We start from the raw sequence: 26273 nt of genomic DNA, 5'->3' as shown, positions 1-26273 counted from the left end.
TAAAGAATGATGATGGATTAAACCTAGATCAGTTGACTGGGGGGGAGTGCTTGCAATGTTCAACACTCCGTCCATCATCCCCTTTGGTTTTGCTTTGTTCGCCCTAAGTTGGCAGGGTATGCCCAGACGTGGGTCCCTTGCTCACTTTGCCACTGGATTTAAGCTAGCCTGACTGATGACGGCTGATTAGCCAGAAACCGGTCCCAGGATGCTTGTTTCCGGGCCAGGGAAGACATGGCTTGGCAGTTCGGGCTGGACTGTTCCCATGAGGCACAGGATCAGACTGATTTGCATATGATCATGTCTGAACTGGGGTGGCGGAGTGAGCTAAAGAATGATGGTGGATTAAACCCAGATCAGTTGACATGGGTGAGTGCTTGCAATGTTCAACACTCCGTCAATCATCCCCTTTTGTTTTGCTTTGTTTGCCCTAAGTTGGCAGGGTATGCCCAGACGTGGGTCCCTTTCTCACTTTGCTACTGGATTCAAGCTACCCTGGCTGATGACGACTGATTAGCCAGAAACCGGTCCCAGGATGCTTGTTTCCGGTCCAGGGACGACATGGCTTGGTAGTTCGGGCTGGTGTGTTCCGATGAGGCACAGGGTCAGACTGATTTGCATATGGTCATGTCTGAACTGGGGTGGCGGAGTAATTAAAGAATGATGATGGATTAAACTCAGATCAGTTGACTGGGGGTGAGTGCTTGCAATGCTTAACACTCCGTCCATCATCCCCTTTGGTTTTGCTTTGTTCGCCCTAAGTTGACAGGGTATGCCCAGACGTGAGTCCTTTGCTCACTTTACCACTGGATTCAAGCTAGCCTGGCTGATGACAGCTGATTAGTCAGAAACTGGTCCCAGGATGCTTGTTTCCGGTCCAGGGAAGACATGGCTTGGCAGTTCGGGCTGGACTGTTCCCATGAGGCACAGGATCAGACTGATTTGCATATGATCATGTCTGAACTGGGGTGGTGGAGTGAGCTAAAGAATGATGGTGGATTAAACCCAGATCAGTTGACATGGGTGAGTGCTTGCAATGTTCAACACTCCGTCAATCATCCCCTTTTGTTTTGCTTTGTTTGCCCTAAGTTGGCAGGGTATGCCCAGACCTGGGTCCCTTTCTCACTTTGCTACTGGATTCAAGCTACCCTGGCTGATGACGACTGATTAGCCAGAAACCGGTCCCAGGATGCTTGTTTCCGGTCCAGGGACGACATGGCTTGGTAGTTCAGGCTGGTGTGTTCCGATGAGGCACAGGGTCAGACTGATTTGCATATGGTCATGTCTGAACTGGGGTGGCGGAGTAATTAAAGAATGATGATGGATTAAACTCAGATCAGTTGACTGGGGGTGAGTGCTTGCAATGCTTAACACGCCGTCCATCATCCCCTTTGGTTTTGCTTTGTTCGCCCTAAGTTGACAGGGTATGCCCAGACGTGGGTCCTTTGCTCACTTTACCACTGGATTCAAGCTAGCCTGGCTAATGACAGCTGATTAGCCAGAAACTGGTCCCAGGATGCTTGTTTCCGGTCCAGGGAAGACATGGCTTGGCAGTTCGGGCTGGACTGTTCCCATGAGGCACAGGGTCAAACTGATTTGCATATGGTCATGTCTGAATTGGGGTGGCGGAGTGAGCTAATGAATGATGATGGATTAAACCCAGATCAGTTGACTGGTGTGAGTGCTTGCAATTATCAACACTCCGCCCATCATCCCCTTTGGTTTGACCTATATTTACAAGGCCACGCAAAACCACCCTGCATAGCGTTTCATGGCCTTGAGAATACAGCCCCTTTTGATGCAACACTTTGCATGAAACGGGCATGCCACCATGGATTCTGCCATATTCCCAGATTTACAACATTTCGTAAATCTGGGAATGCATGAGAAGGAGGCGCGTTGAGGAGAAATAATTTTATTTCTCCTCATTTTTTCCTCTTTTTATGCGTGCTGCATTCTACAGCTGCATTCTACAGCTGCATTCCAGTAATGAATATAAAGAGGAAAACACCATAAATTATTACTTGTGTGCAGGGAGGTATCTCTTCCTGCACAACAACAATCAATCACCCCTGCTATGCAGGCACCCTTACACCATTGTGCAAGAGTGTCTGCATTGGTACATTGAAGCCAATTGTGTGGCAGCATGAGGGAAAGCACAGGGAGGCATCATATTGTTGTAAATATGACACCTCCATGTGCTTTTAAAATGCCACAGCTCGGTGCAGCAAAACCTCTTGCGGTGCCGCACTGCATCAATATTTTGTAAATGAGGGACTGCTTTTATCAACCGCTGTAAGTTTCTAACTGCTACACAACCGTAGAAATCAAGCATTGGACAGACGTAGCACATCGTGCACTCAGGCCCTCAGTGCAAGACGTGCTATTTGCAGGACACACCCTGCTAAAGACATGACATGAGAGCCTCTTGTCACGGTTAATATGATAATACAAACCCCATTTTGGAGGTCATGAAAAGGATTAGTGGGTAAGTATTGCTAACAGTGGAGCCCTAGACACTGGAGGATATCATGACCATTACGAAACGCTATAATCTCCCCTGTGACCTTCTTTGGCTAGATTAAAGGCTTCGTTGACCTGGTGAAGTAGTGATCTCCCTTGTATCAGTTTCACAAATGCTACAGCTGTGCCCAGGGGTGGGGAACCTCCAGCTCTGAAGTTCAGGGCCTTTGCAATAGAACAGCAATAAATGAAAGAACAGTTGTGTGTGTGTTTCCGTGCGTGTGTGTGATGAATTTATCTTTGGTATTTTTATATATTTTTAGAACGAGTTGTAGCACTTTACAACAACCAAATACAGCAGTTATTACACAAAGACGAATAGAATAGAAACATTAAAGGGAAGATTAATGAAAAGAGGGTGTGCTGAGCAGTGACCCCAACTCATCAAAGGCCTAGGGTTGTGAAGAATTCAAATGCTACTTAAAAGTGAACTCCTTCAATCTGGCTGTCCTTCAGCACCTGCCACACTGCTAATTCCAGCCACAAGAAAAGAGCTTGGGAGATGTTCTGGAAAGAGAAGATTTCAAGCCTTCTTTTTAAAGATAAAAGATTGCATCAGAGTCTGATATTAGGGCCATCGGTGTAAGTACCTCAGACAGTCTGCCTCAAATAGAGCAGACAGTCCGATGTAGTTTTCTTTCTATTATGGATGACCAAGAAAAGCCTGGCGTTCCTGGTCAGAATTTTTTTTTTTAAAAGACCCCACAGTTAAACTCCCAGGGAATCAGGGCCCTCGGTTTTTTGTTTTTGCAAACAAAAAATCCCGCTTTGGGATTTAGTTTTTTCTAAACATAAAAGGGCTGGTGAGCAAAACAAGGTGGCCTCTCATCAACCTTTCAGTGCCTTCAGAGCTCCACCAGGTAGAGGCCGAACTCTAAATATTGCAGTCTGTATGTCTGCCTGGCAAGTGGAGTGGATGTCTCCACTCAGATGTGCTCATGTGTAATTTAGCTCACGTGATAATTTAGATTTGAGCTATATTTTTATTTTAGAACCATGACTGGCGCTGTTTGGCTAGTAATGTAAGATAATATAGTGTAATGGAAGCGGTAGTGTACATATGGCACAGCACTTCTACGATTTCAGGTCATGATAAAGTAGGCATTCCATTTTTGATCGTGCCTACCCGACAGTGCAAAACATCTGGTTGCAAAAGACCAATTGTGAATTTACAGAGGGCTTACAGTCCGTCCATTGCTTACCACTGGCTGGCTTTATTTTCACTCTCATTTGCTTGCTTCTTATTCAAAGGTTTGCATTCCTTTACTGTGTTTGTACCTCCCTTGGAGCATAGCCTATATATGGTCCTTTTGAAGGTATGACTTGGATCCTTCCACTGCTCTCATTAATACATTTTTTTTTTCATTCAGCACTTCATGAGAAGGCATGCTTTTTCTAGCTCTCTCCCTGATGTGCTGCTGCAGCCCTTCAAATATTCATCCCCATCTGTGTTCTAGCCTTGTGCTCACCACCCCTTTCAGCTTTCAGCTTGCTTGTTAAATCAAAGCAACAGGGATATTGTGCTGTGGTAAGGCTGAAGGTCAAACTTTAAACTTATTTCAGTTTTATCTACTGCATTCCACATATTGCAGGCAAACATAAGCTTTTTACACAACAGATTTTATGGCAATGTCAATCTGCTGCACTCATAGAGCCACTGTCTGTTGCAGAAGATGTACTTAGCATGACACTTCTCCCGGAGGCCCATATACTGCAGAAGACCAAATGGCTGAATCATGTGAAAACTAAATTAGGCCTTGACAAGCTTGTCCCTTTACATTCTAAACTGTATTCTTTTTAAATTCTGTTCAGAATTTTCTGAGTGAAGTGGATGTAAAAAACACCTTGACGTGTCTGAAAATTGAAAACCTTGAATTCAATGTCGAGTTTTGAATACAATAAGCTATGTTGGCAACACAAACAGCAAGGTACTAACATTATGAAGGTGTGACTCATTGGCTTTAAAAGTGCGTGTTAAAAAAACCTGAACTTTATACCTATATCTTGTTCTAAACTTTATTCTCTAATAAAATGGTCAGAATGCCGGGAATTTGGATACAGAGCTGCACTTGGTGTTGCTGAGTCTGTCTTTTTTTTAATCTAAGTCATACTTTGTGTCTTTGAGTAGTACCATTCTGGCTCCACAGCTATTCTTAGTATTATTTTTTAGACATTACGGACACACAACCACACACACAACCACACACACACACAACCACACAATCACACACAATCACACGCATACACACAACCACACGCACAAACACTCCACATAATTTGACATCAATCCACATAATTCCACTCAACAACACAATAACACAACACACCACATACATCTAATCCACACTACAGAATTCCACATCATGCCACAAAATTCTACAGCACACCACATAATTAAACTCCACCATATACCATTCCACAACACAAAATACCATTACACATAATTACACTCAATAACACACAATTCCACTCCACACAATCCCAGTAAACTCAATACCACATAATTACTACCCACAACATTCTACCATGACACATCATTTCACTACACAAATACAATCCACACCACGCAATTTCACGCCACACAATTCCACAACTAACAATTCCAATCAAACCCACATCATTCCACTACACACCACATTCATACACTCCATAACACATGACTAAAAGACATTGCCATTTACAATGCCATTAGCTCTAACTCAAATAAATCCGAGACCTATTGCATTTCTAATGCTTGTTCTCTCTAGCTCAGGGTCAATGATTTAAGATGAGAAATAAGCCCGGGTGCGCAGAAATCTACAACTACTCCCCCCAAATCAAGCACTGCAGCATTCTGTGGAGGGAGCCATCCTTGGAGTCCTTTGGACAGTTTCGGGTTTTAGAGCTCTGACTGGAGTGGTTAGTGCCTTATTTTGCCCTCAGAGTCACGCTGGGTGGTGCTGGCGCAGAGTTCCAGGTTCAGGGCCTTGCTTGCTATCATTTGTCAGTGGTCTGTATGCAGCACACAGGGCGATTTTCAGGCAGCGTTCAGATAAGGCTGCTACAGACAGTGATGAACAGAGACGAACGCACTGCAGCTGCTTTCTCTCTTTCCGTCATCCCATTCATTGGGTTATTGATGGTTTTCTTTTATTCAATAGAATTCTTTGTCCCTCTGAACGTGTTTTACTTCTCCACTTCCGCCCCTTTCTTTGTATCATTCTCAGATGTTTCAAAAGCTTTAATTATTGCCGGCTCTGCCTCTCTTCTGTCGCTCATTTTCACTCGTTTCAATCATATATTCGCAGTGAACCGCCTTTTACGCAAACTTGTACCAATGTGATCTTTCTACTGCCTCTTTCACTTCTTTTGCCAATTTCTCCTGCTCGATTTTTCATTCCAGCTCTTTCATTCCTTCTTTTACTTTCCTCTCCAACCTCTACCAATGTTTTTACGCTGTTGGTTAAGGTAATATCCACACCCAGTACATGCACATGTTTTTATCTCAATAACACCAAAGTAGGGCCTCTTTATGATGGCGGTCAGACAAGTGTTCGAACGCCATGTTTTCGGGCAGGTGTGAAACCGACTACATGTTGGTGGTACCACCTGCCTGATTACAATGCGACCGCCATGCAGGTTGTCGAAAATCTGCTCTTTTCTATTGCAGCTTGTGCTGCGACCCTAGAAAAGGGCAGAAGTACAACTGCAGTGGAAAAGGGCAGTTTCCTAACATCCACGCACTGTGTGCCAGGCACCATGCGGTGCCTAGCACACAGTGCATGGATGTTTGGGGGGGCACCACATGTGCCCCTTTGGGCCCATAGCGGAGGCCCACGGGGGATGGTAGTCCTACTAGGGGCCTCCAAATTCCCATTTGGTCTGCCTTTAAATGGCAGTTGGACCACCATGTAAAGGCAGAGGGAACAGGAACATCGTAATCCCTACTGCGGTGCCTCCGCAGACACAGTCCCCATTGTAGGGATGACAGTCAGACTGACGCTCCAACGGGCTCGTTGAGCCCGTTGGAGGTGTCAGTCGGTCCCTCTGCCAGCTGCGGTCCAACCGATCGAATCGTAATGCAGCGGTTGGACCACTATTCTGGATGTCGGTACGACCGCAACCGACGGACTGTAGGTAGCGGTCCCAGTGACACTATAATCGGGCCCTTAGACTTCCATTCTTCAAAGGTTAAATCAATGTGAACTGACTTAAAACTGATACAGATAAGCACAAATGTAGCCTGTCACAGGCAGACCCTTGAAAATACAAGAATGGCCTGATTATTTTTCACATATTTTCCTCTATTTTTTTTGTTTTTTCCTCTCCCTCAACTATGATTCTTCTCTTATAGTCTTTCTATCTCTCTTTTTTCTATCTCTATGATCCTTCATTAATGATGGCCTCTCTGCTCCACCTTTTGGCCGATCGGCCACTTTCTCTTGACTGTCTTTTGGGAGCTGTAACCATGCATCCTGCAGTCCAGGGATTGAGGGCTCTTTCTGAGGGTTGTTTTGGGGAAGAACCCTTGGTCTTCGGAGTGTAGGCCTCCTTCTTAATACCATGGAGTGGGGATGGAACTCAGTGAACCTTCTACATGGGTGCAGTGCTGTTCTGTGCTGTCTAGGTTGGTAATGAAGATCCCCGCAGGTTTATCTTTTGGATATTATCTTGCAATAAAGCAAATCTCTTTGTTTCTTGAGGAATGGAAACAAGCTTGCCTTTTCCAGCTTCTCAGGAACCGAAGGAAGCCATACGGCGCCATTTCGGCTGGATCCCAAATGACCAGTCCTGATGTGTGGTGATCTGACGCCACTACAAGTAGTTCCTGCAAGAAGAGGGTCTTCTGTCTTCCAAAAAGATGCTGCTCAGGTTTTATTACTTGGTGACTCCCACATCCAAATTCCTGCATAGCCACGTGGAAGTCTTGTTAGCTCTGTCAACTCTCAAGTTGAGATGCCTCCACCCAGACAACCCAGACCTCTTTTGTAATACAAGATGTATTATCGAGGTTCTTAGATCTACTACGAGAAAGTGTTCTCTCTACCAGTGATCCCAACCTCTTCATTGGCGGAGGAAACTCACATTTCTCCAGTCACGCATATCAAGGACATTTTCTATCCAAATTAACTTCTTTTCTGATATTGTGACACACAGAATCTGGCAACTGGGCTTTTTGTAACTAACAACTCATGCTGGTTTGTGATTCAATTTATGTTACACTGTGGCCTTTCCCAAGTTCATTAGTGGCACTTTGTTCCCTTTGCCCCCTGCAGGCCTTCTGTGCCCGATGAGAGAAGATGGGGACTGATAGATGGCAGGGTAATAAAGTGAAGTTTGTGGAACCCCCTTCCTTACCAGTCTCTACTTTCTATCAGGCTCAATTATTTCTTCTCTTCTCTTTCAAATTTTCTTTAAATACCACTCTCCTGACTGTCGATTCTCTTTATCACCCCTCATCCTCTGGCTTATCCTCCTCTCTCTCTCATTCCAATTGAGGTGCTGACAGTGCTTAGGGTAAGTAAGAGAGGAATCCTGGCTGTGAGGTGCCTGGGCTACTAGCAACAGATGTCAGTGTTCGTGCACCAGAAATGGTATTGCTCCTACATCTGATAGCCTCCTCGCACTGCACACTTTTTCTGCAATGAATGATACGCCTTCATCCCACAATCCATGAATGCACAAAGTAGAATAACTCATACAGAGCTGTGTGTCCCAGCAGTGCCAAGCTGCTGCTGCATGCCTCTATCCTTGTGCAGAAAGCTGTGCTATAAACCTCTATACATGGCCTAGCAGGGTATTGATTGCTGTGAAGGCATTTGCTGATCCACAGACATTGAACTAAGCAGTACCTTCTAGTGCATGTAGCTCTTTGTAACACCCACTCTCACCATTTAAGTCTTTGAAGAGTTTGAGTCCATGTAACACCCACTGTTACCATTTAAGTCTTTGAGGAGGTTGAGTCCACTCTGGTGGTATTTACCTACCGGGTTGAGAGAAGGCGGATGATGAAGCATGACGCTATAGTGTGTGTGAGGTTTCATCTTCCTTTAAGGATGACTTTCTTTACGAACATACGAACACAGCATAAGTAAAAAAAATATTTATTTTCCAATCTGTTCCTATAATTGGTAGGCAACCTGAAAGAGAGATTTGTGTTTCTCTCACACTCCCATTGATGTTTCCACAGGTTACATTGATTCTTATGTAGCTTGAGTGTAAGTTGCTCGTTCCCCTTCTGGCACTGGTATTGAGGTAGACTTTGCGGACTGCAGTTGCTTCCTTGTTTCCATCCCTAACTCTTCCATGGCTTCTTTGTGACTGATGGGTACCCTGTTAGGGATCACAAGGTGCCTATCATTGCCTTCTTTATTATTTTTTGGTGTGGAATTCCACTAGTACTTCTCCAGTTCTATGTACCACATTTTCTTGTCTAGATCCACTGACATTATTTGTGTTCTATATATCACTTAGGGAATATGTCACTGCACGGTCTTTAAACTCCCTGTGGCCCCCCTAACTTTAGTTTTTTCTTTGCCACCTCGCCAGTCTTCCTTTCCTGTTTTCTATTCTATCTTTAATGAGATGCCCTATTAACAGCGTTGATTTAGAATCTCTGCACATTACTCCACAACTAGTTAATGTTGCTAAGAATGAGCTCAGCATGTGTGGGGCTTTCTGAGCTAAAAGTATGTATGTGTGAGAGGTGTGCATCTGTGTGCATGTGTGTAGGGTTGCAAGAGAGAGAAAGACATAGAGGCGTTTTAGGGCCTGGCCCTTTGGCCTCTGCTCTCCTAGCAGTGGACAACCACTCCCCCTTTTTTATACAACCCCAATAAGGCAGACAGGAATCACTGGCCTTTCAGTGGAGCTACGGCTGTGGCAGGCTCCACTGAAAGCACTGATCCTTTCCCCAGCGGACACCATGTTTAATTCATCCTCCTTCCAAAGTTTGAGGATTTCTGAAAACACCCTCCAAAAGCAGGCATTAGTTTTTAGAAAACAATGGATCTGATTCACAAAAAGGTAAACTTACATGTTTACGATTTTTAAGTACTCACAAAACTGCATTTTAATAGTAAGTTTATGAGCACGGAGACCCTTAAGTCAGGGAGGACACCCCTGCATGGTAAAAGATAGGCCTGTCCTATGTGTGCTGAGTTCTAGGCCCCAACTATGGAATCTACGCACTCGTGAACTTACTATTAAAATGCAGTTTTGTGAATACTGACAAAGTGTAAACTTGCACAAACATGTAACTTTACCTTTGTGAATCAGGCCCTGTCTCTGATTTGCAGGGAATTTTCACCTTGTGCATGGGGACCATTGTGCGTTTCCCGTTTCTGAGCCTCTCATGCCTTCTTCACTAAACTGGCACCATGTTTGATACTCCTTCTCTGCAAAGTGGTTCTCTGTAAACACATTTTCAAAGCAGAAGATTGCTTTCAGAAAACCAAAAATCAAGGGTCCTGATGCGCAGGGGTTTTCACCTTGCCCACGGGGGGCACTGTGCATAACCTTGCTGTGTCCGTCAAGCAAGCTTAGGGAAAGCGAGTGATGGTTGCCCTTCCCTAATTAGGGCCTGGCGTGCGTGGCTGTGACCTGGTTGTCTTGTGTGGGTGGCCGCCTAGTGAAGGGTTTATGCCGGTGGAGCCAGTGAAGGTTCTGCCTGTGTAACCCCTGCACTTCTCCACACTCAAACTAGAGTGTGGAAACTTGAGTTTAGCAGGGCAGGAGCACAGTGGTCTCCTGGATCCTGTAGGCTCTGAGTGAGACCCTGTCAGCTCCCACAATGATGGAATGTCTGACTCAGCCAAACATTTTCTGTGTGACCACAGGTGCTCCAGAAGGACAGGGCCTCATCACACCTTAATACATACTCATTTTTAAAAGCACTTTCAAGAGTGTGTTTTTCAGATTTTTTTTCAGAATAATGTACTTTGGTTTTCTGTAAAGCCTTAAAGGCAATATAAATGGACCCGGAGGGCCTGGTTTACTTAAAGCCCTTGTTTCACCATCTCATCGCTTTCAAGCAAACACAATTTAAATTCACTAAGTATCAAAGTAACATTTATCAGGCGGAGATAAAGCTGCACTAATGTGCAGCCTGATCTCTGTGTGGGTGAATGCCGATTGCAAATATTGTAGGTGCTGTGTAGAAAATATTTCAAGAGCTGCCGAATACAAAAGCACAGGGGACCAGATACTGGAGCCCGCCATCCTTGGGGTTGGCAGGTAGCAGGTCTGTCTGCATGGACGAGGTGGTAGAGTGGCACTGACCTGCTTGGCCAAAAAGTCCCGAAACTTGGTGCAGCTCTTCTTGGCTGCTATATGCTGCAGCTCTTCTTGGCTGCTATATGCTGCAGGTAGCGGAGCTGCAGGTTCCCCATGGTCCCAGCAAAGGGCCACAGAAGACCGGTGTGTCTCTGTGCAACACCTTCTGCACACACACGGCGCAACACAGCAGCGTGTTGAACTGCCCCGCCACATGTGGGTAAGATCAGCCTACTGGGGGGAGAGTGCTCCCGGTGTGCCACGTCACTGCGAGGAAAGTCCTGATTAGGCGGCGAGTGAGCGGCTGCAGATGAAGCAGGAAAAGATGTGGCCATTTTAAAGTGCAAATGTTTAATTGCAATTTCAAATTATTCTTTTCAAGCATGATCTTCTCTACTTATTTTACTGTACGTAAGGAGTGCGATTCTGCTATTTCTAACGGCAATCACATCATTAATACATTTGTGTAGCTCTTCATAGAGAAAATGAAATGTTTACATTACCTCAGATCTATACAGGTTTTATTACAGATGTTCCTGCTAAACCTACATAGAATAGCCTAGGTTTTTAAAATGGCAGCCACGTGTCTGCACTAACTTTGTTGGGTACAAGTGTTGCTAGTGGATTCATAATTTACTGCTTTCCAATGACGGAGTCACATGAAGTCTTTTGACCCCATGGGAACGGGTCTACAGTGTCTGTGTGTGCATGCACAGTGTGGAAAGCAGGCAAGTGGTGTCCGGTAATGAGTATTATTGTCATCACCTTGCCTGTCCTGCTGGAGTGAATGTGTGAAGTAGTAGAGTGCTGGGGACCAAGAATCCAAGCCCGGTCCTCACACTGGGACCATTGGGGTCTACAGTAAAATAGAACATGAGCCAGATGCACTAGCATTTCAGTTAGTTGGATTTCCGTGCGTAGGGACTGTGTATGCGTCCCTGCTCATTCCTGCGCCAATACTCTGTGGGAGTTAACTTCTTTTTAAAGGTGGGACATGCATCAACCATTATCCATTTGCAGGCTACGATTTTTGAAAGATACACACAAAAGCCAATCCAAAGTCGTAGGAGGAGACGGACCCCACAAGGTACATACAACAGATCTTAGGCTCGACCTAAAAAGTGTCCGATGTTGGCCCTGTTCTATGGATATGAATTATTTTGATACCCAGGTCATTAATATGTATTTCAAATTGCTGCAACTGATTAATGAATGGCAGGGTGTCCGTGTGGTAACGAGATGTGTGGAAACAAATAAAAGGTTGGACCAGTACCATCCTAGTGCCTGCTGCAGATGCAATATGGAAGTGATCTACACGATAAGACTACCGGTGGTGGCTGCTTTCATATGTGGGTAGTGTGGTGAGGGGGGCAGATGAAAAATAAGCACTTACCTGGGTACGGCTGGCTGCCGCCTCTCCTCCGTCCTCTTCTCCATCCTCTTCTCTTATGGCTTCCTGCAGCAGGAACACCCAGGCTCCCTCCCCTAACCAATCACAACACACCTGTCACCAGCATGACAGCAGCCTTGTGATTGGTCTGAGCGCCCTAGTTTGGCGGTCAGAAAAGTACTGGGAGCCTGTGCCTGTTCTCCACCAAGGCGGTACAATACAGCCGGGTTGAGAACATGCTAAGAGTGCATGACTATTTGGCTGGCCCAAGACGGCCAGCAAAACTGTCATGCACACTTAGAGAGTGCCCACCACTTCCCTTCCCCCCCAACTCAGCCAGCCCAGTCTCGCCCTGCATGAAACAAACTGAGCCACTGCAGTATGGAAAAATGAAATTATATAACATCGCGTTATTATCATTTTATTTTTCCTTTTTGAACTGCTCGGAGAGAAATGGGGTGACGCTCCTCCGCCTTAGCGGAGGAGCTGCCGCCAAAGGCTACTTTGCATTGCTTTAAGGGTGGCACATGAATGCAACCGAACATGAACTAGGTGTAGCAATTGCTACCACTGTGTGTGTGATTGCTGTGCATCTGCTTTGCAACTCTTGTGATGTGAACAATTTGACTTATAATCTTTTGAAAGTCAGCATACCTTTGGCCTTTGCCAGTTTTAGCAGTTGCGTGCTTGGGCATGTTATCACCATTTGTTAACATGAAGCATTCTCAAGTTTCAAACGGATATTATTTCAAAAACCTTTTACTGGCTGAAGAATATTGAAAAGTTTGCACGCTTGCATTGTATTAGTGTTCTGCTTATTACCCATAGACGAGGTGCAGAAGCAGTGTGATCTTACGGATTTTAGGGGACTCATGGAAGACATTTTGGGGCCCACTGTTCATAACAACTTTGAATTTTATTACCTGTATTGACGGTCCATATTTATTACCTATCATGACGGACTAATATTTGGTCTGCGGGTTGACATAGAGTGGCACTTGTCAAGCTGCAACAACCAGCGGTGAGTGGGGGACTTGCGGTCCCTGACATTGAATCATACTATTGGGTGCCACAGAACATGTGGGTAGCACTACGGATTCATGTGGCGGTCGACGATCCAGGATGCTGCTGGTGGTTCCTGATGGCAGTGGCTGGCCCAGTTCTTATTAGAGCCCAAGCGAGTAAGGGTGTCCTTGGGTGATATCTGGGGAGTGTCCAAGTACTGTTGGACTCGCTGGTTACAGAAAACTCGGGTACACACTCCATACTCGTCGGATAGACCTCCGAAGTGGGTATCTTTACTTCTCCCACGACATCATCAACATAATTTCTCCATGTGGGTGGAAAGGGTGGTGACATGCTTGGATGATTTATTCAGAGCTGAAATGTTGCTGTCATTTCCTGATTTTAACATACCACGGGCCACTTTTTCCTATTCGGGGCACTGGTGGAGTCAATCAGACGCTGCTGGCTGGGTGAGTTGGTGGAGATTAAAATACACCTAGGATGCAAATTACTTTGCAATTACTCAGGGGAAAATAGGCTAGTAACGAGTCTTTACTGAAGTCTCAGGTGTTGACTTGGAGACACCTTTAGTAGCTTTAAGGGATTGTGGCTAACAGATCTAGGGACTGCAATCGAGGAGGAAGCCTGGGAGTAGGTACTGGAGCAGACTCCAAACGTGTCCAGAAATGCATGTTTTAAGCTGATTAATTTTTATATCCTGCAAAGAGCATACTACACACCAAAATGCAACAATAGGTTTTCCCCGCCTGCTCAGGCTACATGTCCCATGTGTAAGGAGCTCAGGGCGAGATGGTTGCATATAATGGCTCGGCTGAGGTTTTCAATGATGTCACAGGCCAGAATATTACCCTTTCACTCTTGATGTGTATCCTGGGTCTATTTCCACACCCATCTAAACACAAGGTAACATCCGAGTTCCTGGACATGGACCAAATAATCGCCAAGCATCTGATTACCCACAACTGGAAGGCTGCATCGGGCTCTATTGTTGGTCGGTGGTCCAAGGAATTGACTCTATGGGGGATACAAGAGTGTTGTGCTCCTCAAGAGGCCAAGAGGGGTCAGGGGTTCATGGAAGTAACTAGAGCATGGAAGGGTTGCCTGGAGGAGCTTTAAAGGGGTGATTTCACCTCACATAGGGACTCTGTACCAGGGGGGGAGGAGGAGCCTGCTCCACCACTATCCCAAGAGGTGTCTTAATCACATTGGGATGATGCCTGATGTGTTATGGAATGCTGGCATGAGTGCACTGGTAGCGATGTACCTTGATGAAGCCTATTGGCCCCAGCTGACGGTCCCGTGGTGTAAACTGCCAGTGTCGTGGATTAGACGGAGCTAGTTCTACGCTCTCCTGTGTGCTTTTGCTTTCACCTAAGCAGTCGTTACTCCAGCTGGCCTGTGTTGAGGAGGTTGGGTGGGTTGGGGTTTTGGAGCAAGGGTAGGGTGTTTATAGCCAGTTATCCAAGTTGTTCACCACAGTTAAGGTGATGGTCATGGGAAGGAGGGAAGTGCATCTTTTATGTCTGCCATTGTTATTGTTTTACAAAGTGTTTTCGATGTCACTGCGATCTCTATTTCTGCATGGAAATGTCATGCGAAAGGCCAATAAAATGAGTTCACAAAACAAAAAGTGAAAATATGGCTAGACAACCGTGGCATTGGGTAAATGTAATATTCATCAGCACCAAAGACAGACTGCTAATAAATACATTGGGCCTGTACCTATCTTAAAATATTACGTGCAGAGAAAAACCAACATCTTGAACTCACAGAGTTTTTATGTCTCCGAGTTGATTAAAGAAAATTAAGTCACACAACTCTTCATTATCCTACTTGAATCTAACATTCAATTCCTAATAGCTCTCCTGTATAATACCTATGTCTTCATGCCTTGTATCTCACAGTGCTACTTTCACTGTAATTCCAGATCACATTATTGAAAGCTTCTCAATTTCTCTCTGACTCTAGATGTTTGCTTCCACAGAGCTCTTCTGTTTATTCTTAGCATCTGGATCAAACTCTGCATAGTTCTTCCGAATCTTGCAATAGAACTCATGCCCAACAACCACAGTTCCTCTGGTTCCAACCTTAATCTAGCACCCCAAACACCCAATCGCTTCAATCCCCAACCATGAAGTCACCCATGTGTTGACAACAGACAAACTGGCTCCCACAGGAAAAAATAAGAGTTGTAATGAGGAATCAGATGTGCCAGGCAAAGGAAGCAAATGTGGGAGTCAAACGTGGAGAAGTGTGGCTCAATGGTTATAGCGGCAGACCTTGATGCAGAGCTCTGGCCCAGGACCAGGGTTCGATTCCCGCCTCGGCGGGTCTCGGGCTCAAATTTCCTCTGACCTGATATTCTCGCCTCAGTGCCTATTCTAATCATGGGTCCCACGCTGCAACTCTGGGCAATAGCTTGCTTAATCTCCACAATGGCCCAACAGCGCTGGGATGCCTGGTTACACCGTGGGGGTGCCCAGGAGTGGACACTTCACAAGGAAAGCCAGGAAGGGTTCGTAACGGTATGAGTACAAGTGCCGGGAGACCCGGTCCGGGTAGCTGCGCGCTATACAAGTACAAAAACATTTACATTTACATTTGCCCATCCAGTATAGAAGGCTGTAAACAAAAGGACACTCAGGCCGTGATAGAAATGATAAAGGCATCTGCTCTGGCAATAAAGACATGAGGAAAGACATGAGGAAAGGCAGGGAAGAGGAAAAGAGTGACCATGTAAGTAACTGACGAAGATGACACCAGAAGAAGAGTAAAGAGACACTTACTACTGGATGAGGATCTTCACCAGGTTGATGTGCCCGCATGTGGCTGCAGCATGAAGTGGAGTCCATAGCTCGTTGTCCTTCGAGTTCACATTGGCACCATGGTTCAAGAGCAGCTTGATGACCTCTTCGAAGTTGTCAATACAGCACTATAGGTTGGAGAACCAGAAATGTGTGTTACATTTATATGGCCTATAAGCAATAATTGTTCGAAAAAGAGATGACGTTGGAGAGACAGAAGCACAAAGTTGTTTTAAGACTAGTGAGCACGCTTTGTTTTTGGCTTGTAATGTGCATGTAGTAAGGAATTTATATTTTAAACAGTGTAAAGGTATAAGTCTAAAATAATACAATTCTTGACTTGACTAAGAGGCAATCATGCATATGAAAAATAAGAGCTGTAAGTAAAGAACCTCAAAGCTTACTTGTAACCATATGTTCACTGTAACAGGCTAGAATTCTAAAGTATGTTAACACTGAAGAGCACATGTTGTACATACAAAACCACAAGGCAGTATAAAATTCCCATGTACACTGTTCCAGGACTGAATTATCAGCTATACACAGAACAAGAAGACAATGTTATGTCAGGATGAAATAAATTGAGGTGTGAAGACGGAATATGACTACGTTCCAGGACACCCTCCCAACTACATTATCTAATTTATCTATCTTCTCCTGCTTCTATTTACTCCATCCACTTTTTGTCTGAATTATGCACACTATTGCCATTTTGAATAAGTTGGCTTGCATGAATTTCATTATAAATACATTGTTTATTAAATGGGTCCCCTTCATTTTAGAGGAAAAACAAAATGGAGTGCACCCTTCTGACAACCACATGTAGTGAAAGGCCATTGTGGAGTTTTTATAAATGAGGACAACCTTTTTATTTAACACTATGAGGAAATTTGACAAAGCATGGAGAGAGTGGGACAAGAAAATGTAGAAGGATAAAATGGGTTTGAGAAATGGAGAGCAAAGGGACAGGAGGTACTGAAACATATGCAATAGTAGAAGTACTAATGGGAAGAGGCACTCAGTGTAGTATGTATGGGTAGATAACTAGGTTGTACATAAGGATACAGCTACAGAAAAGGGCTACATATACTGTGCATAGATAGGGTAGTGTTACAAGAATAAATGTGAAGGGACATATGTATACTAGCACACAGATGTGGGTTGAGGTTCTGTGGGAACTTAGAGGAGAGACACCATGAGTTAGGCAGGGGGTTTAGGTAGCGGTAGGGATAATAGGCATGGTAGAGGTAGTAGGGTATTAGAAAGGCAGACAAGTTGTCGGGAGCAGAGGCACTGGTGTTTAGATAGGTGTAAAGGAGTTACAGTAGAGGCAGGTGGAAACATACTAAGTAGAGGGTCTAGTAAAGAGGTATGGGACAAAGTGCAAAGGCAAAGGCAGACATTGAGGCACAGGGGTATACACAGGGCATACATGCTAGAATATCGGTTTGGGTATAGGTACTAGGATTTAGGGTGTGGTACAAAAACTAGGCTGTTGGCAGGGATAAAGGACTGGGGTATTGAAAAAAAAACACAGTTGAGTGCGAACAGGGAAGAACCAACTGGGCTGCTAGGATAGAAATTAAGAAAGGATGAAAGAAAAGAAGGGAGGAATGTGTAGGGTTTACCCCACAAAATAGCAAGTCAGTGAAAGTAGGCAGTAAGGACGAAGGGAATAGGCAGAGATTTCGCCATGAAAGGGAATAGCAGGGTCTATGTGGCACACATAAAAAGGACTGCAGAGATTTATTTTGACAAGCAGAGGTATTCTCCCGTACATTATTGACATCCTACAATTCATTTGGGAAAATTCTAATAAACTTGTTAGAAAGTTGTCCATAACAGGTTTCCTTTCCTTAGTCACATCTTGCTTCCAGAAATTGACAAAATTAAAAAAATGCATAGGAACAGAATTGTAAGGCATTGCTACATCCTTGGCCACAGAAAGTACAGGCAGAACTAGAACAAACAGGACCACACTGTCTTGACACAGCTATTATGGGCTGTGCTTAGATTCATGTGATGGGGCATGGAGTTTAAGAACAGAATCATGAGATAGTGGAAAAAGTGTTTTCGAACAGTCTGGGCGGGACATTTGACTATACAATGCATGCCTTTACAACAAACCTGTATCACGCAGATGCCTTTACCACACATGGCTGTACATACTTATGTAAACATACAAACACACCTGCCTTAAATATACATACCTTGCGTGGTGAAGGCATGTGTGGTAAAGTCATATGTGTGGCAAAATCTAAGCACAGTAAACCATTGCGCGGTAAAGCATTGAGTGGTTTTGGATTCATGGTGAAGGCATTGTGTTGTAAAAAACACTGTTGTAATGGTTGTTACTTGTCTTTGAGCACCCATGTACAAGTCTGCTAGAGTTTGAACAATAAAACATGGATGGCCACACTAAGTCTCATCCATGGAACACCATGTCCAAATAACCATCCATGATCGACATTTCAGAAACCAGGGACGGCTACTGTGACCTGCTCATGAACATAAAAAGAAGGTAAAGTAAAAGGACAACCTTGTAAAAGGCACACAATGAGGAAATATGGGAAGAATGTGATGAATTAAGGTATGCACAACATTTGGACAGTGCAAAGCCTTGTTAGATCCAAATTATCCGGCTCCTTACTAGGGTCTGCGTCTCTGATTTCTTTAAGTCTTTCACGTGTCTTACCTTTGCGACTGTGACTATTTCAACCCAGTTCCTTTATGCATACTGCCCAAGTACAAATTTGGCGTTTGGCAGGCAGGCTGCCTAGCAGCGGGTGTGGCAGACATAACAGCGTATCTGTTGTCACTCATTTAATTTTCGAAGACAGATCCCCAAAGAGGGATATCATCTCTGGAAAAGACAGAGCTAACATGACTTATGCACTAATAGATTTCTCTTAGTGCACTAGGACATTTCTTAACTTCTCCTGTTCAGTACCACCATGGCGGTGGTGCTGGGCAGAACCTAAACAGGGCTACTTCTCTGATGCTATTACCAATGGTATTAGGTCTGCTGCCAGGGGTTTTCCTGGTGTCAAAGATATTGGAGGAAAAAAAACCTCAACATGTAAATGATGCAGGATAATCTCGAGTAGGGTGGACAAGACAGCTGCCATTTTATGGTGGATGCCCCATTATTGCTCTCATCCAAATGAGGTACAGAGTATGGTTTATACAGTTCTTAAAAAGGGACCCTGATTCTGGGTTGCCCCTAATACTGATTAGTGGAGTGGTGTGGCTCACTGGTTAGAGGCGGCAGACTCGGAAGCAGAGAACGGCCGGGACCAGGGTTCAATTCCCGACGCGGCAGGGTCGTGGACCAGGGTCAGTGGACTCGATAATTCTCGCCTCGGTGCCTACTCTAACCAGGGATCACACTCGGCAACTCTGGGCATTAGCTTGCCTCATCTCTACAACGCCCCCCCACATTCGCCGGGGATGCCTGGTTTCACCTTGGAGATACCCAGTAGGGACCATCTCACAGGGATAGCCAGGACGGTTTCCCCAGCGGTCTATAGCGCCACGACGCCTCACGGCAGCAGTGCGCTTTACAAGACACGTACATTTACATTATACGATTGTTTTCCCCTGTGGCTGGAAAAGCAGCCTAGACTGATACCCAGTGGCAGCTCTTTCATTTCAGCGGAGGAGCATTGACCCCTCCGCTAAGAGGCAGCAGAGGGAAACGTGAAAAATTAAATGATAATAAAACCATTTTATTGTCATTTAATTTCACTTACGGTGCTAGATTCAGCTGAATCTAGGACGAGAGAGGCCATGATGACAGCAGGGGGAGGAGGAGTAGTGTGCACTGTAAGTGTTCATGTCAGTTTGGCTGCTTGTCTAAGGACAGCCAAACCGACATGCGCACTTAGATCTCTCCAACCGAGCTGTGTTGCACGGATCAGTGACTAAATATCGAGGGACACAATACCAAGGGGCCCATTAGGATGGCGGGCGGATTGCCTCCGCCAGGTTAGCGGTGGCCACCGCCACCCTGGCGGAGGCAATCCGCCCGCCATCCTTCCCTGCATTCCCCCCCGCCATATTACGATGGCGGAGGGGACCGCAGCGGTGACAAACACCGCCTGCATGTTTTCCGCCCCGGTCGCCTTGCGGCCGGGGTGTAAAACCAGTAACATGGTGGCGGTGTCTGTTAGACCCCGCCCGCCATATCACAATGGGCTGGTCTCAATGCCTTTCCGTGGCGGCAATGCCGCCACAGAAAGGCATGCAGTGTTCACTCTGGGGGCCCCCTGTGGGCCCCCAGAGTAAAGTACAGGTGGGGGGTGCACATGGGGGGGTACCTATGGTACCCCCCTTCCCTTTGCATATGCAAAGCGGCAGGCACCGCGCGGTGCCTGCCGCTTTGTATATGCAAATGCTGACAAGCATTTCTAGCATTGTGGCGGGCGGTGCTGAGCGCTCCGCCCGCCACAATGCTAGAAATGCAGGATGTGTCCGCCACAGTGGCGGGCCCATCCTAATGCCACCCCTGGGACCCCCGCCCTTATGGCGGGCAGTCCCATTCCCCGCTAGGATGACGGGCGGACAAAGTCCGCCCCGTCATCCTAATAGGCCCCTAAGTGTCCAGAATATTGAAGCAAAAATATCGAGGGACATAATATCGAATACCTATCTACAAACAGGTAAGTACCAAAATATCAAGTACAAAATGTCGTTGTTCAAAATATCTGTAACTAAAATATTGATATTTTAAAATATATTAAAACTAATATAAAAGTAATTAACTAATAAACACAATTAAATAAAACATAGTTAAAATAATGTAAAAAAGCCTAAAATGTAAAAATAATAAATGTCATGTAAAAAAAGCATTCTTTTTTAACAAATATACATTAACTTAATAATGTTAAAAATAATTAATATTCCTGATGATAAAATATAAAAAAATATATATATATAATTACATATGTATATAAGTAAACATAGTATATACATTAAAAATAAATAATATACAATAATTTAAATAATAATATTAATATGATTTATGCAAATTAATATGTTACACTACATTAAATGGAACAATAATAAAATTGTTGCATAGTGTAGTGAATAAAAATAGTATTCCCACAACAACAAGTGCAAAAGTATAGAATATGTTGGATAGCGGGAGGGTAAACATTACTACTCCTACGAGTGGAACAGAAGGGAAAGTGTTGGATAGCGGAAGGGTAAAAATTACTATTCCTACTTCAGTGAGTGGAACAGTAGGGAAAGTGTTGGATAGCAGGAGGGTACAAATTATTGTTCCCACTCCAATGAGTAGAACAGTAGGGAAAGTGTTGGATAGCAGGAGAATAAAAATGACTATTCCCACTCCAGTGAGTGAAACAGTAGAGAAAGTGTTGGACAGCGGGTGGGTAAAAATGACTATTCCCACTCCAGTGAGTGAAACAGTAGGGAAAGTGTTGGATAGCGGGAGAATAAAAATTACTATTCCAACTCCAGTGAGTGTAAAGTAGGGAAAGTGTTGGATAGCGGGAGGGTAAAAATTACTATTCCCACTCCAGTGAGTGGAACAGTGGGGAATGTGTTGGATAGCGGGAGGGTAAAAATTACTGTTCCACTCCAGTGAGTGTAACAGTTGGGAAAGTGTTGGATAGTGGGTGGATACAAATTACCAAGCCCACTCCAGTTAGTGGAATAGTAGGGAAAGTGTTGGCTAGCGGGAGGGTAAAAATTACTATTCCCACTCCAATGAGTGGAACAGTAGGGAAAGTGTTGGATAGCATAGAGGAAATCATTTAGTAGATCCAGTCCTACAATTTAATTAAAATTAATTTAAAATTAATTAATTATTTACATTTAATTTACCTACCACTATTTTCCACTGTTCCCACTCCAATGATTGGAACAGTAGGGAAAGTGTTGGATAGCGGGAGGGTAAAAATGACCATTTCCATTCCAGTGAGTGGAACAGTAGGGAAAGTGTTGGATAGTGGGTGGGTACAAATTACAATGCCCACTCCAGTCAGTGGAATAGTAGGGAAAGTGTTGGATAGCGGGAAGGTAAAAATTACTATTCCCACTCCAATGAGTGGAACAGTAGGGAAAGTGTTGGATATCATAGAGGAATAATTTAGTAGACCCAGTCCAACAATTTAATAAAAATTAATTTAAAAATAATTAATTATTTACATTTAATTTACCTCCTACTATTTTCCACTATAAACGTCACTTACAATAGTCTAAAATATTAATAAATTGACATAACTAATTAACATTTAATTAATTAGCTAATCACAATTAACACAAACAAAATAATAACAATGATATCTAAATTAATTAACACAATTAACAGTGTAAAATAACTTTGATTCAATATTATATAAATATTAATAAAAATATATTTTCAAAAAATGTAATTCACACCATACTCCCCTATAAACACTTAAAACATATTCCTTAAAGAATTAACACAATTAAAACATTAATTATTAGTAATTAATATTTAATGAATTACTAATTAATAAAAATGTACACAATTTACATTATCAATTAAAGACTTGCATTAATAACTTTTTAAATATTTAATAATAAATCAATTAACTTAATTACCAATATTAATTATTTACCACAAAATTATTAATTCATAAATTATATATATTTTTAATTTAAATTAAATTACTTCCCACCCTATTGCCTATAAACCCACAACCCGCTACGGAACTAATATACACAAAAATTAATTACCAATAATAATTATTACACTTAAAATTATTAATTAATTTAAAAAAAATTAAATTGAAATTAAAATACTTATCACCCTATTCCTCTATAAACCCACAACCCGATACGGAACTAATATACACAAAAATTCATTAACATAAATTAATTCTCTTAAAAAAATTGTAACATACATAAAAAAAAGATTACATACTTTTAACACATATAATACCATTTTTTTTAAAAACGATAACGCATCCAAAACGCTTCCGCCCGACAGATCGTCAACGTCCCCCGCCTCAGTCACATCACCCCCCACCTGAGAGACCTACACTGGCTCCCCGTCGACAAGAGGATCACCTTCAAGCTCCTCACCCATGCACACAAAGCACTCCACAACGCCGGACCAGCCTACCTGAACAGCAGACTCAGCTTCTACACCCCCACCCGCCAGCTCTGCTCCGCCAGCCTCGCCCTTGTCGCTGTCCCCCGAATCCAACGAACGACCTCCGGCGGCAGATCATTCTCCTACCTCGCCGCCAAGACCTGGAACACCCTCCCTACCCACATACGGCAGACCCAAGACCTACTCGCCTTCTGAAGACTCCTCAAGACCTGGCTCTTCGAGCAGTAGCAGCACCCCCCCTCCCCATAGCGCCTTGAGACCCTCACGGGTAAGTAGCGCGCTTTACAAGTACTCTGATTGATTGATTGATAGATGGATAATATATAATGACATTCAATATAATGACATTCGATATTACTTACCTATATGTCGATATTATTTCCAACTATAGTATGTCTATTTTATATTCTGTCCTCTCGATATTTTTGATTCTATATTTTGGGTGTTTACTGTGTTGCATAGCCGGGTGGAGAAGAGGCTCAGGCTCCCAGGCCCGAGCAAGTGTTAAGTCAGCCCTCTCAGGCCAATCACTGTGCTTTCATGCTGGTAAATAGTATGACCAGCATAAGAACAGCGTCTTGACTGGCGTCTGGGAGCCTGCGCATTGTGCACCAGCCCGTGGGGAATCAGGAGTCGGACCGGAACAGAAGAATACTGAGACGACAGCCGGCAGTGGCAGGTAAGTACTTTTATCTTTTCGTTTTTTGTTATTTACCCCACCCCCACATTGCCCCACCCCCGATTCACCACTTGTCATCAATAGCAGCCGCCACTGCTGATTCTTGCTTTCAAGCTGATAATACTACAACATGTGATTATATATTATTAGAGGTTAAAAAAAACACTTAAACCTCGAATCAGGCTCGAACGAGATGCCAGGCTTTGGCTCGGCTATAGGTCCTCTTGGAACCTCAAGCTCAAAACAAGCTGAAGTTTAATGAGGATTCTGCCTGCCACCCTCACTATACCCTAATGCACAAAGTTTAAAACAAAGCATTAACATTTGTGCCAAACAGGAGAGACAAGTAGTTACCTATTTAGCGACTGATCTGTACAAAGTGAAACCAGAAAACCTAGGCTTAATCAAAGCTTTGATGCTTAATCCAACTGTGATCTTAGGCAAATATTTTGTTTCACCAGTCCCCTTTTTCTTCATTACCTCTCATTAATGTGACGGTTAATGTCAAAGCTGTCGCATGTTAAGAAAATGCACTTTTTTTTAACTTTGAAGAGACTTTATTATATTTTAGATGATGTTTGTTGCATGATTTACATGGCAAACGTGTCTTTTTCATTCGTTCCCTCGCCCGCACCTATATATCTATTATGCTTAAATGCTTCTACCAGGTATTGTCCGTTAGCAAGCCCCCTTGCTTTGCGTTTACTTATCTCCGAGTGTACATAACTAAACCATCCAGAAAGTAAATGTTTGTGAAGTACATAAATTCATTATTTAAACTGAGACCATCTGAGACTCTTCCTCGGTGTTATTACAAATGTTATTATTTTCCTGTTTAATGAACTGTTGTATTTTCTATAAATTGAAAATATTTTATAGGACACACATTAGAGCCCTCATTAGGGGTTCCTCAGGAAAACCTACGAGGTAATACCGCACCTGGAATTACACATACAACGAGGTGTGGAAGTGCCATATTGCCACACTATTGTGTATTGACGCCTATGGAAATTACTGCGGAAATCGTTTTTTGCTCACCAATTTCTGCAGGTTTTTCCAACATTGCAGGCACCCCAAAGTCATATTCTGCAAGTTGTTTATTAACGATCTGTTTCCATGGACAATCGCAAATGAGTGGTTTTAACGCATGTCGTGTACTCCCAAATCTAGCACTATTGAGAAATCAGTAATTTTCACACAATGCAGCGCAACAACCACATTTGCCTAACAGGGTTGTGTAATGGGCAAAACACAGCAAAGAGGCATATTTACTAAGATTGACTTACAGCACCTGTCATCCCTGGCACTCCAACAAGTCTGCCCCATGGTGCAAGGTTGAGTGTATGCTGTCTTGCATAGGAGTTGTACAAGAAGCATACCCTTCCAATAAAAGTTCTTACCTGCAGGGGATGGTTTTGCGAAAACCCAGGGAGCCGGCATCTCTTGCACTAACTTGTGATTTGACATTGGTAAAAACGTTTGTTTGACACACCAATTTGTCCGGAATTCTAGTACTTACCAAGCCAGGTCTTTGCCTACTCCTCTGAGCCAAAGCACGACCACTGGTGGGCAGTGTAATATGTCACCGGTGTACTCCTTGTGCCTTTAATCGACTGTACTTTGAGCATCACAGAGCACAACTTGTTCATGGCTATCACCTCCAATGCCTACAGTATCCTCTTCAGTGAACAGTGAAATGAACATGAAATGACGTTATCCACCAGTGCATGAAATCTATAGAAATATATATTGGAAGTCACTGCCCGCCAACTACATAGCAAAGGTTATAACCTATGTCGTTTGTTAAACTTAATTTTGCAATTCCTGACACCTTGAGATAAATCTATCTCTCCTTTCCCTTGCAGCATCTCTTTGAAAATTGCCTTTTGTCCTCCCCTTCCTCCTTATCTCTGTGCCTGCTGGCCTCCTGAAGAGTAAAATCCAGTTGGGTTTTCAGAATTACCAACAAGTATGCTTATATTCTCCGTTGAAATTGATAGTTTGTCAACATTTCTCAATTACACTCATTGAGTAAGTCCTTTAAAACTAGACATACAGGATTTTAGTATTCTTTAGGACGACAATCATATTTCTACCTCTCTGGGTCCCAACATTTGGTACCATTTTTGCCCGCTGCCATATCTAATAAACTAATCCATCAATCTTCGGTAGATTTTGAGGAGTCTCAAGGGGAATGGCAAACTTTAATTCAGGTGCCTGCATTGAGAAGCCATTTGTTGGCATGAACCAATAGTAAAGGATAATTTGGGGGAGATGTGGTCTTGTGGTTAATTTGAAGGCCCGTAACAAGTTCTCAGTAGTCCACTCTACCCTCTGCTTGTGCCTATCCCTCGTGTCTTCGTCCTTTCTGTCCTGCACTGTCAGATCCGACCCGCCTTGCATACTTCCAATAAGGAGACTGTCTATGAATTATATGCGCCAAATTCTTTCTTTTTACCGCCGGCAGGATGAGGCTGGCCAGGCCTTCTT

At 43.7% G+C, this 26273-nt stretch overlaps 1 protein-coding gene across 2 annotated transcripts in view; it reads right to left on the bottom strand.

Annotated features, from left to right (window-relative positions):
* PPP1R16B (protein phosphatase 1 regulatory subunit 16B) overlaps positions 1 to 26273 on the bottom strand; it is a 397098-nt gene that overhangs the window by 88938 nt on the left and 281887 nt on the right. For both annotated transcript variants that reach the window (XM_086932266.1, XM_086932265.1), the window contains one exon: positions 15979 to 16124. In XM_086932266.1, the coding sequence (XP_086788392.1) occupies positions 15979 to 16124 (146 nt within the window). The remainder of the gene's footprint in view (positions 1 to 15978; positions 16125 to 26273) is intronic.

Source organism: Lissotriton vulgaris, chromosome 7, assembly GCF_964263255.1.
Source record: "Lissotriton vulgaris chromosome 7, aLisVul1.2, whole genome shotgun sequence".
Classification (NCBI taxonomy): Eukaryota; Metazoa; Chordata; class Amphibia; order Caudata; family Salamandridae; genus Lissotriton; species Lissotriton vulgaris.
The sequence above is the reverse complement of the archived record's forward strand: the minus strand, read 5'-3'. Positions and strand labels throughout refer to the sequence as shown.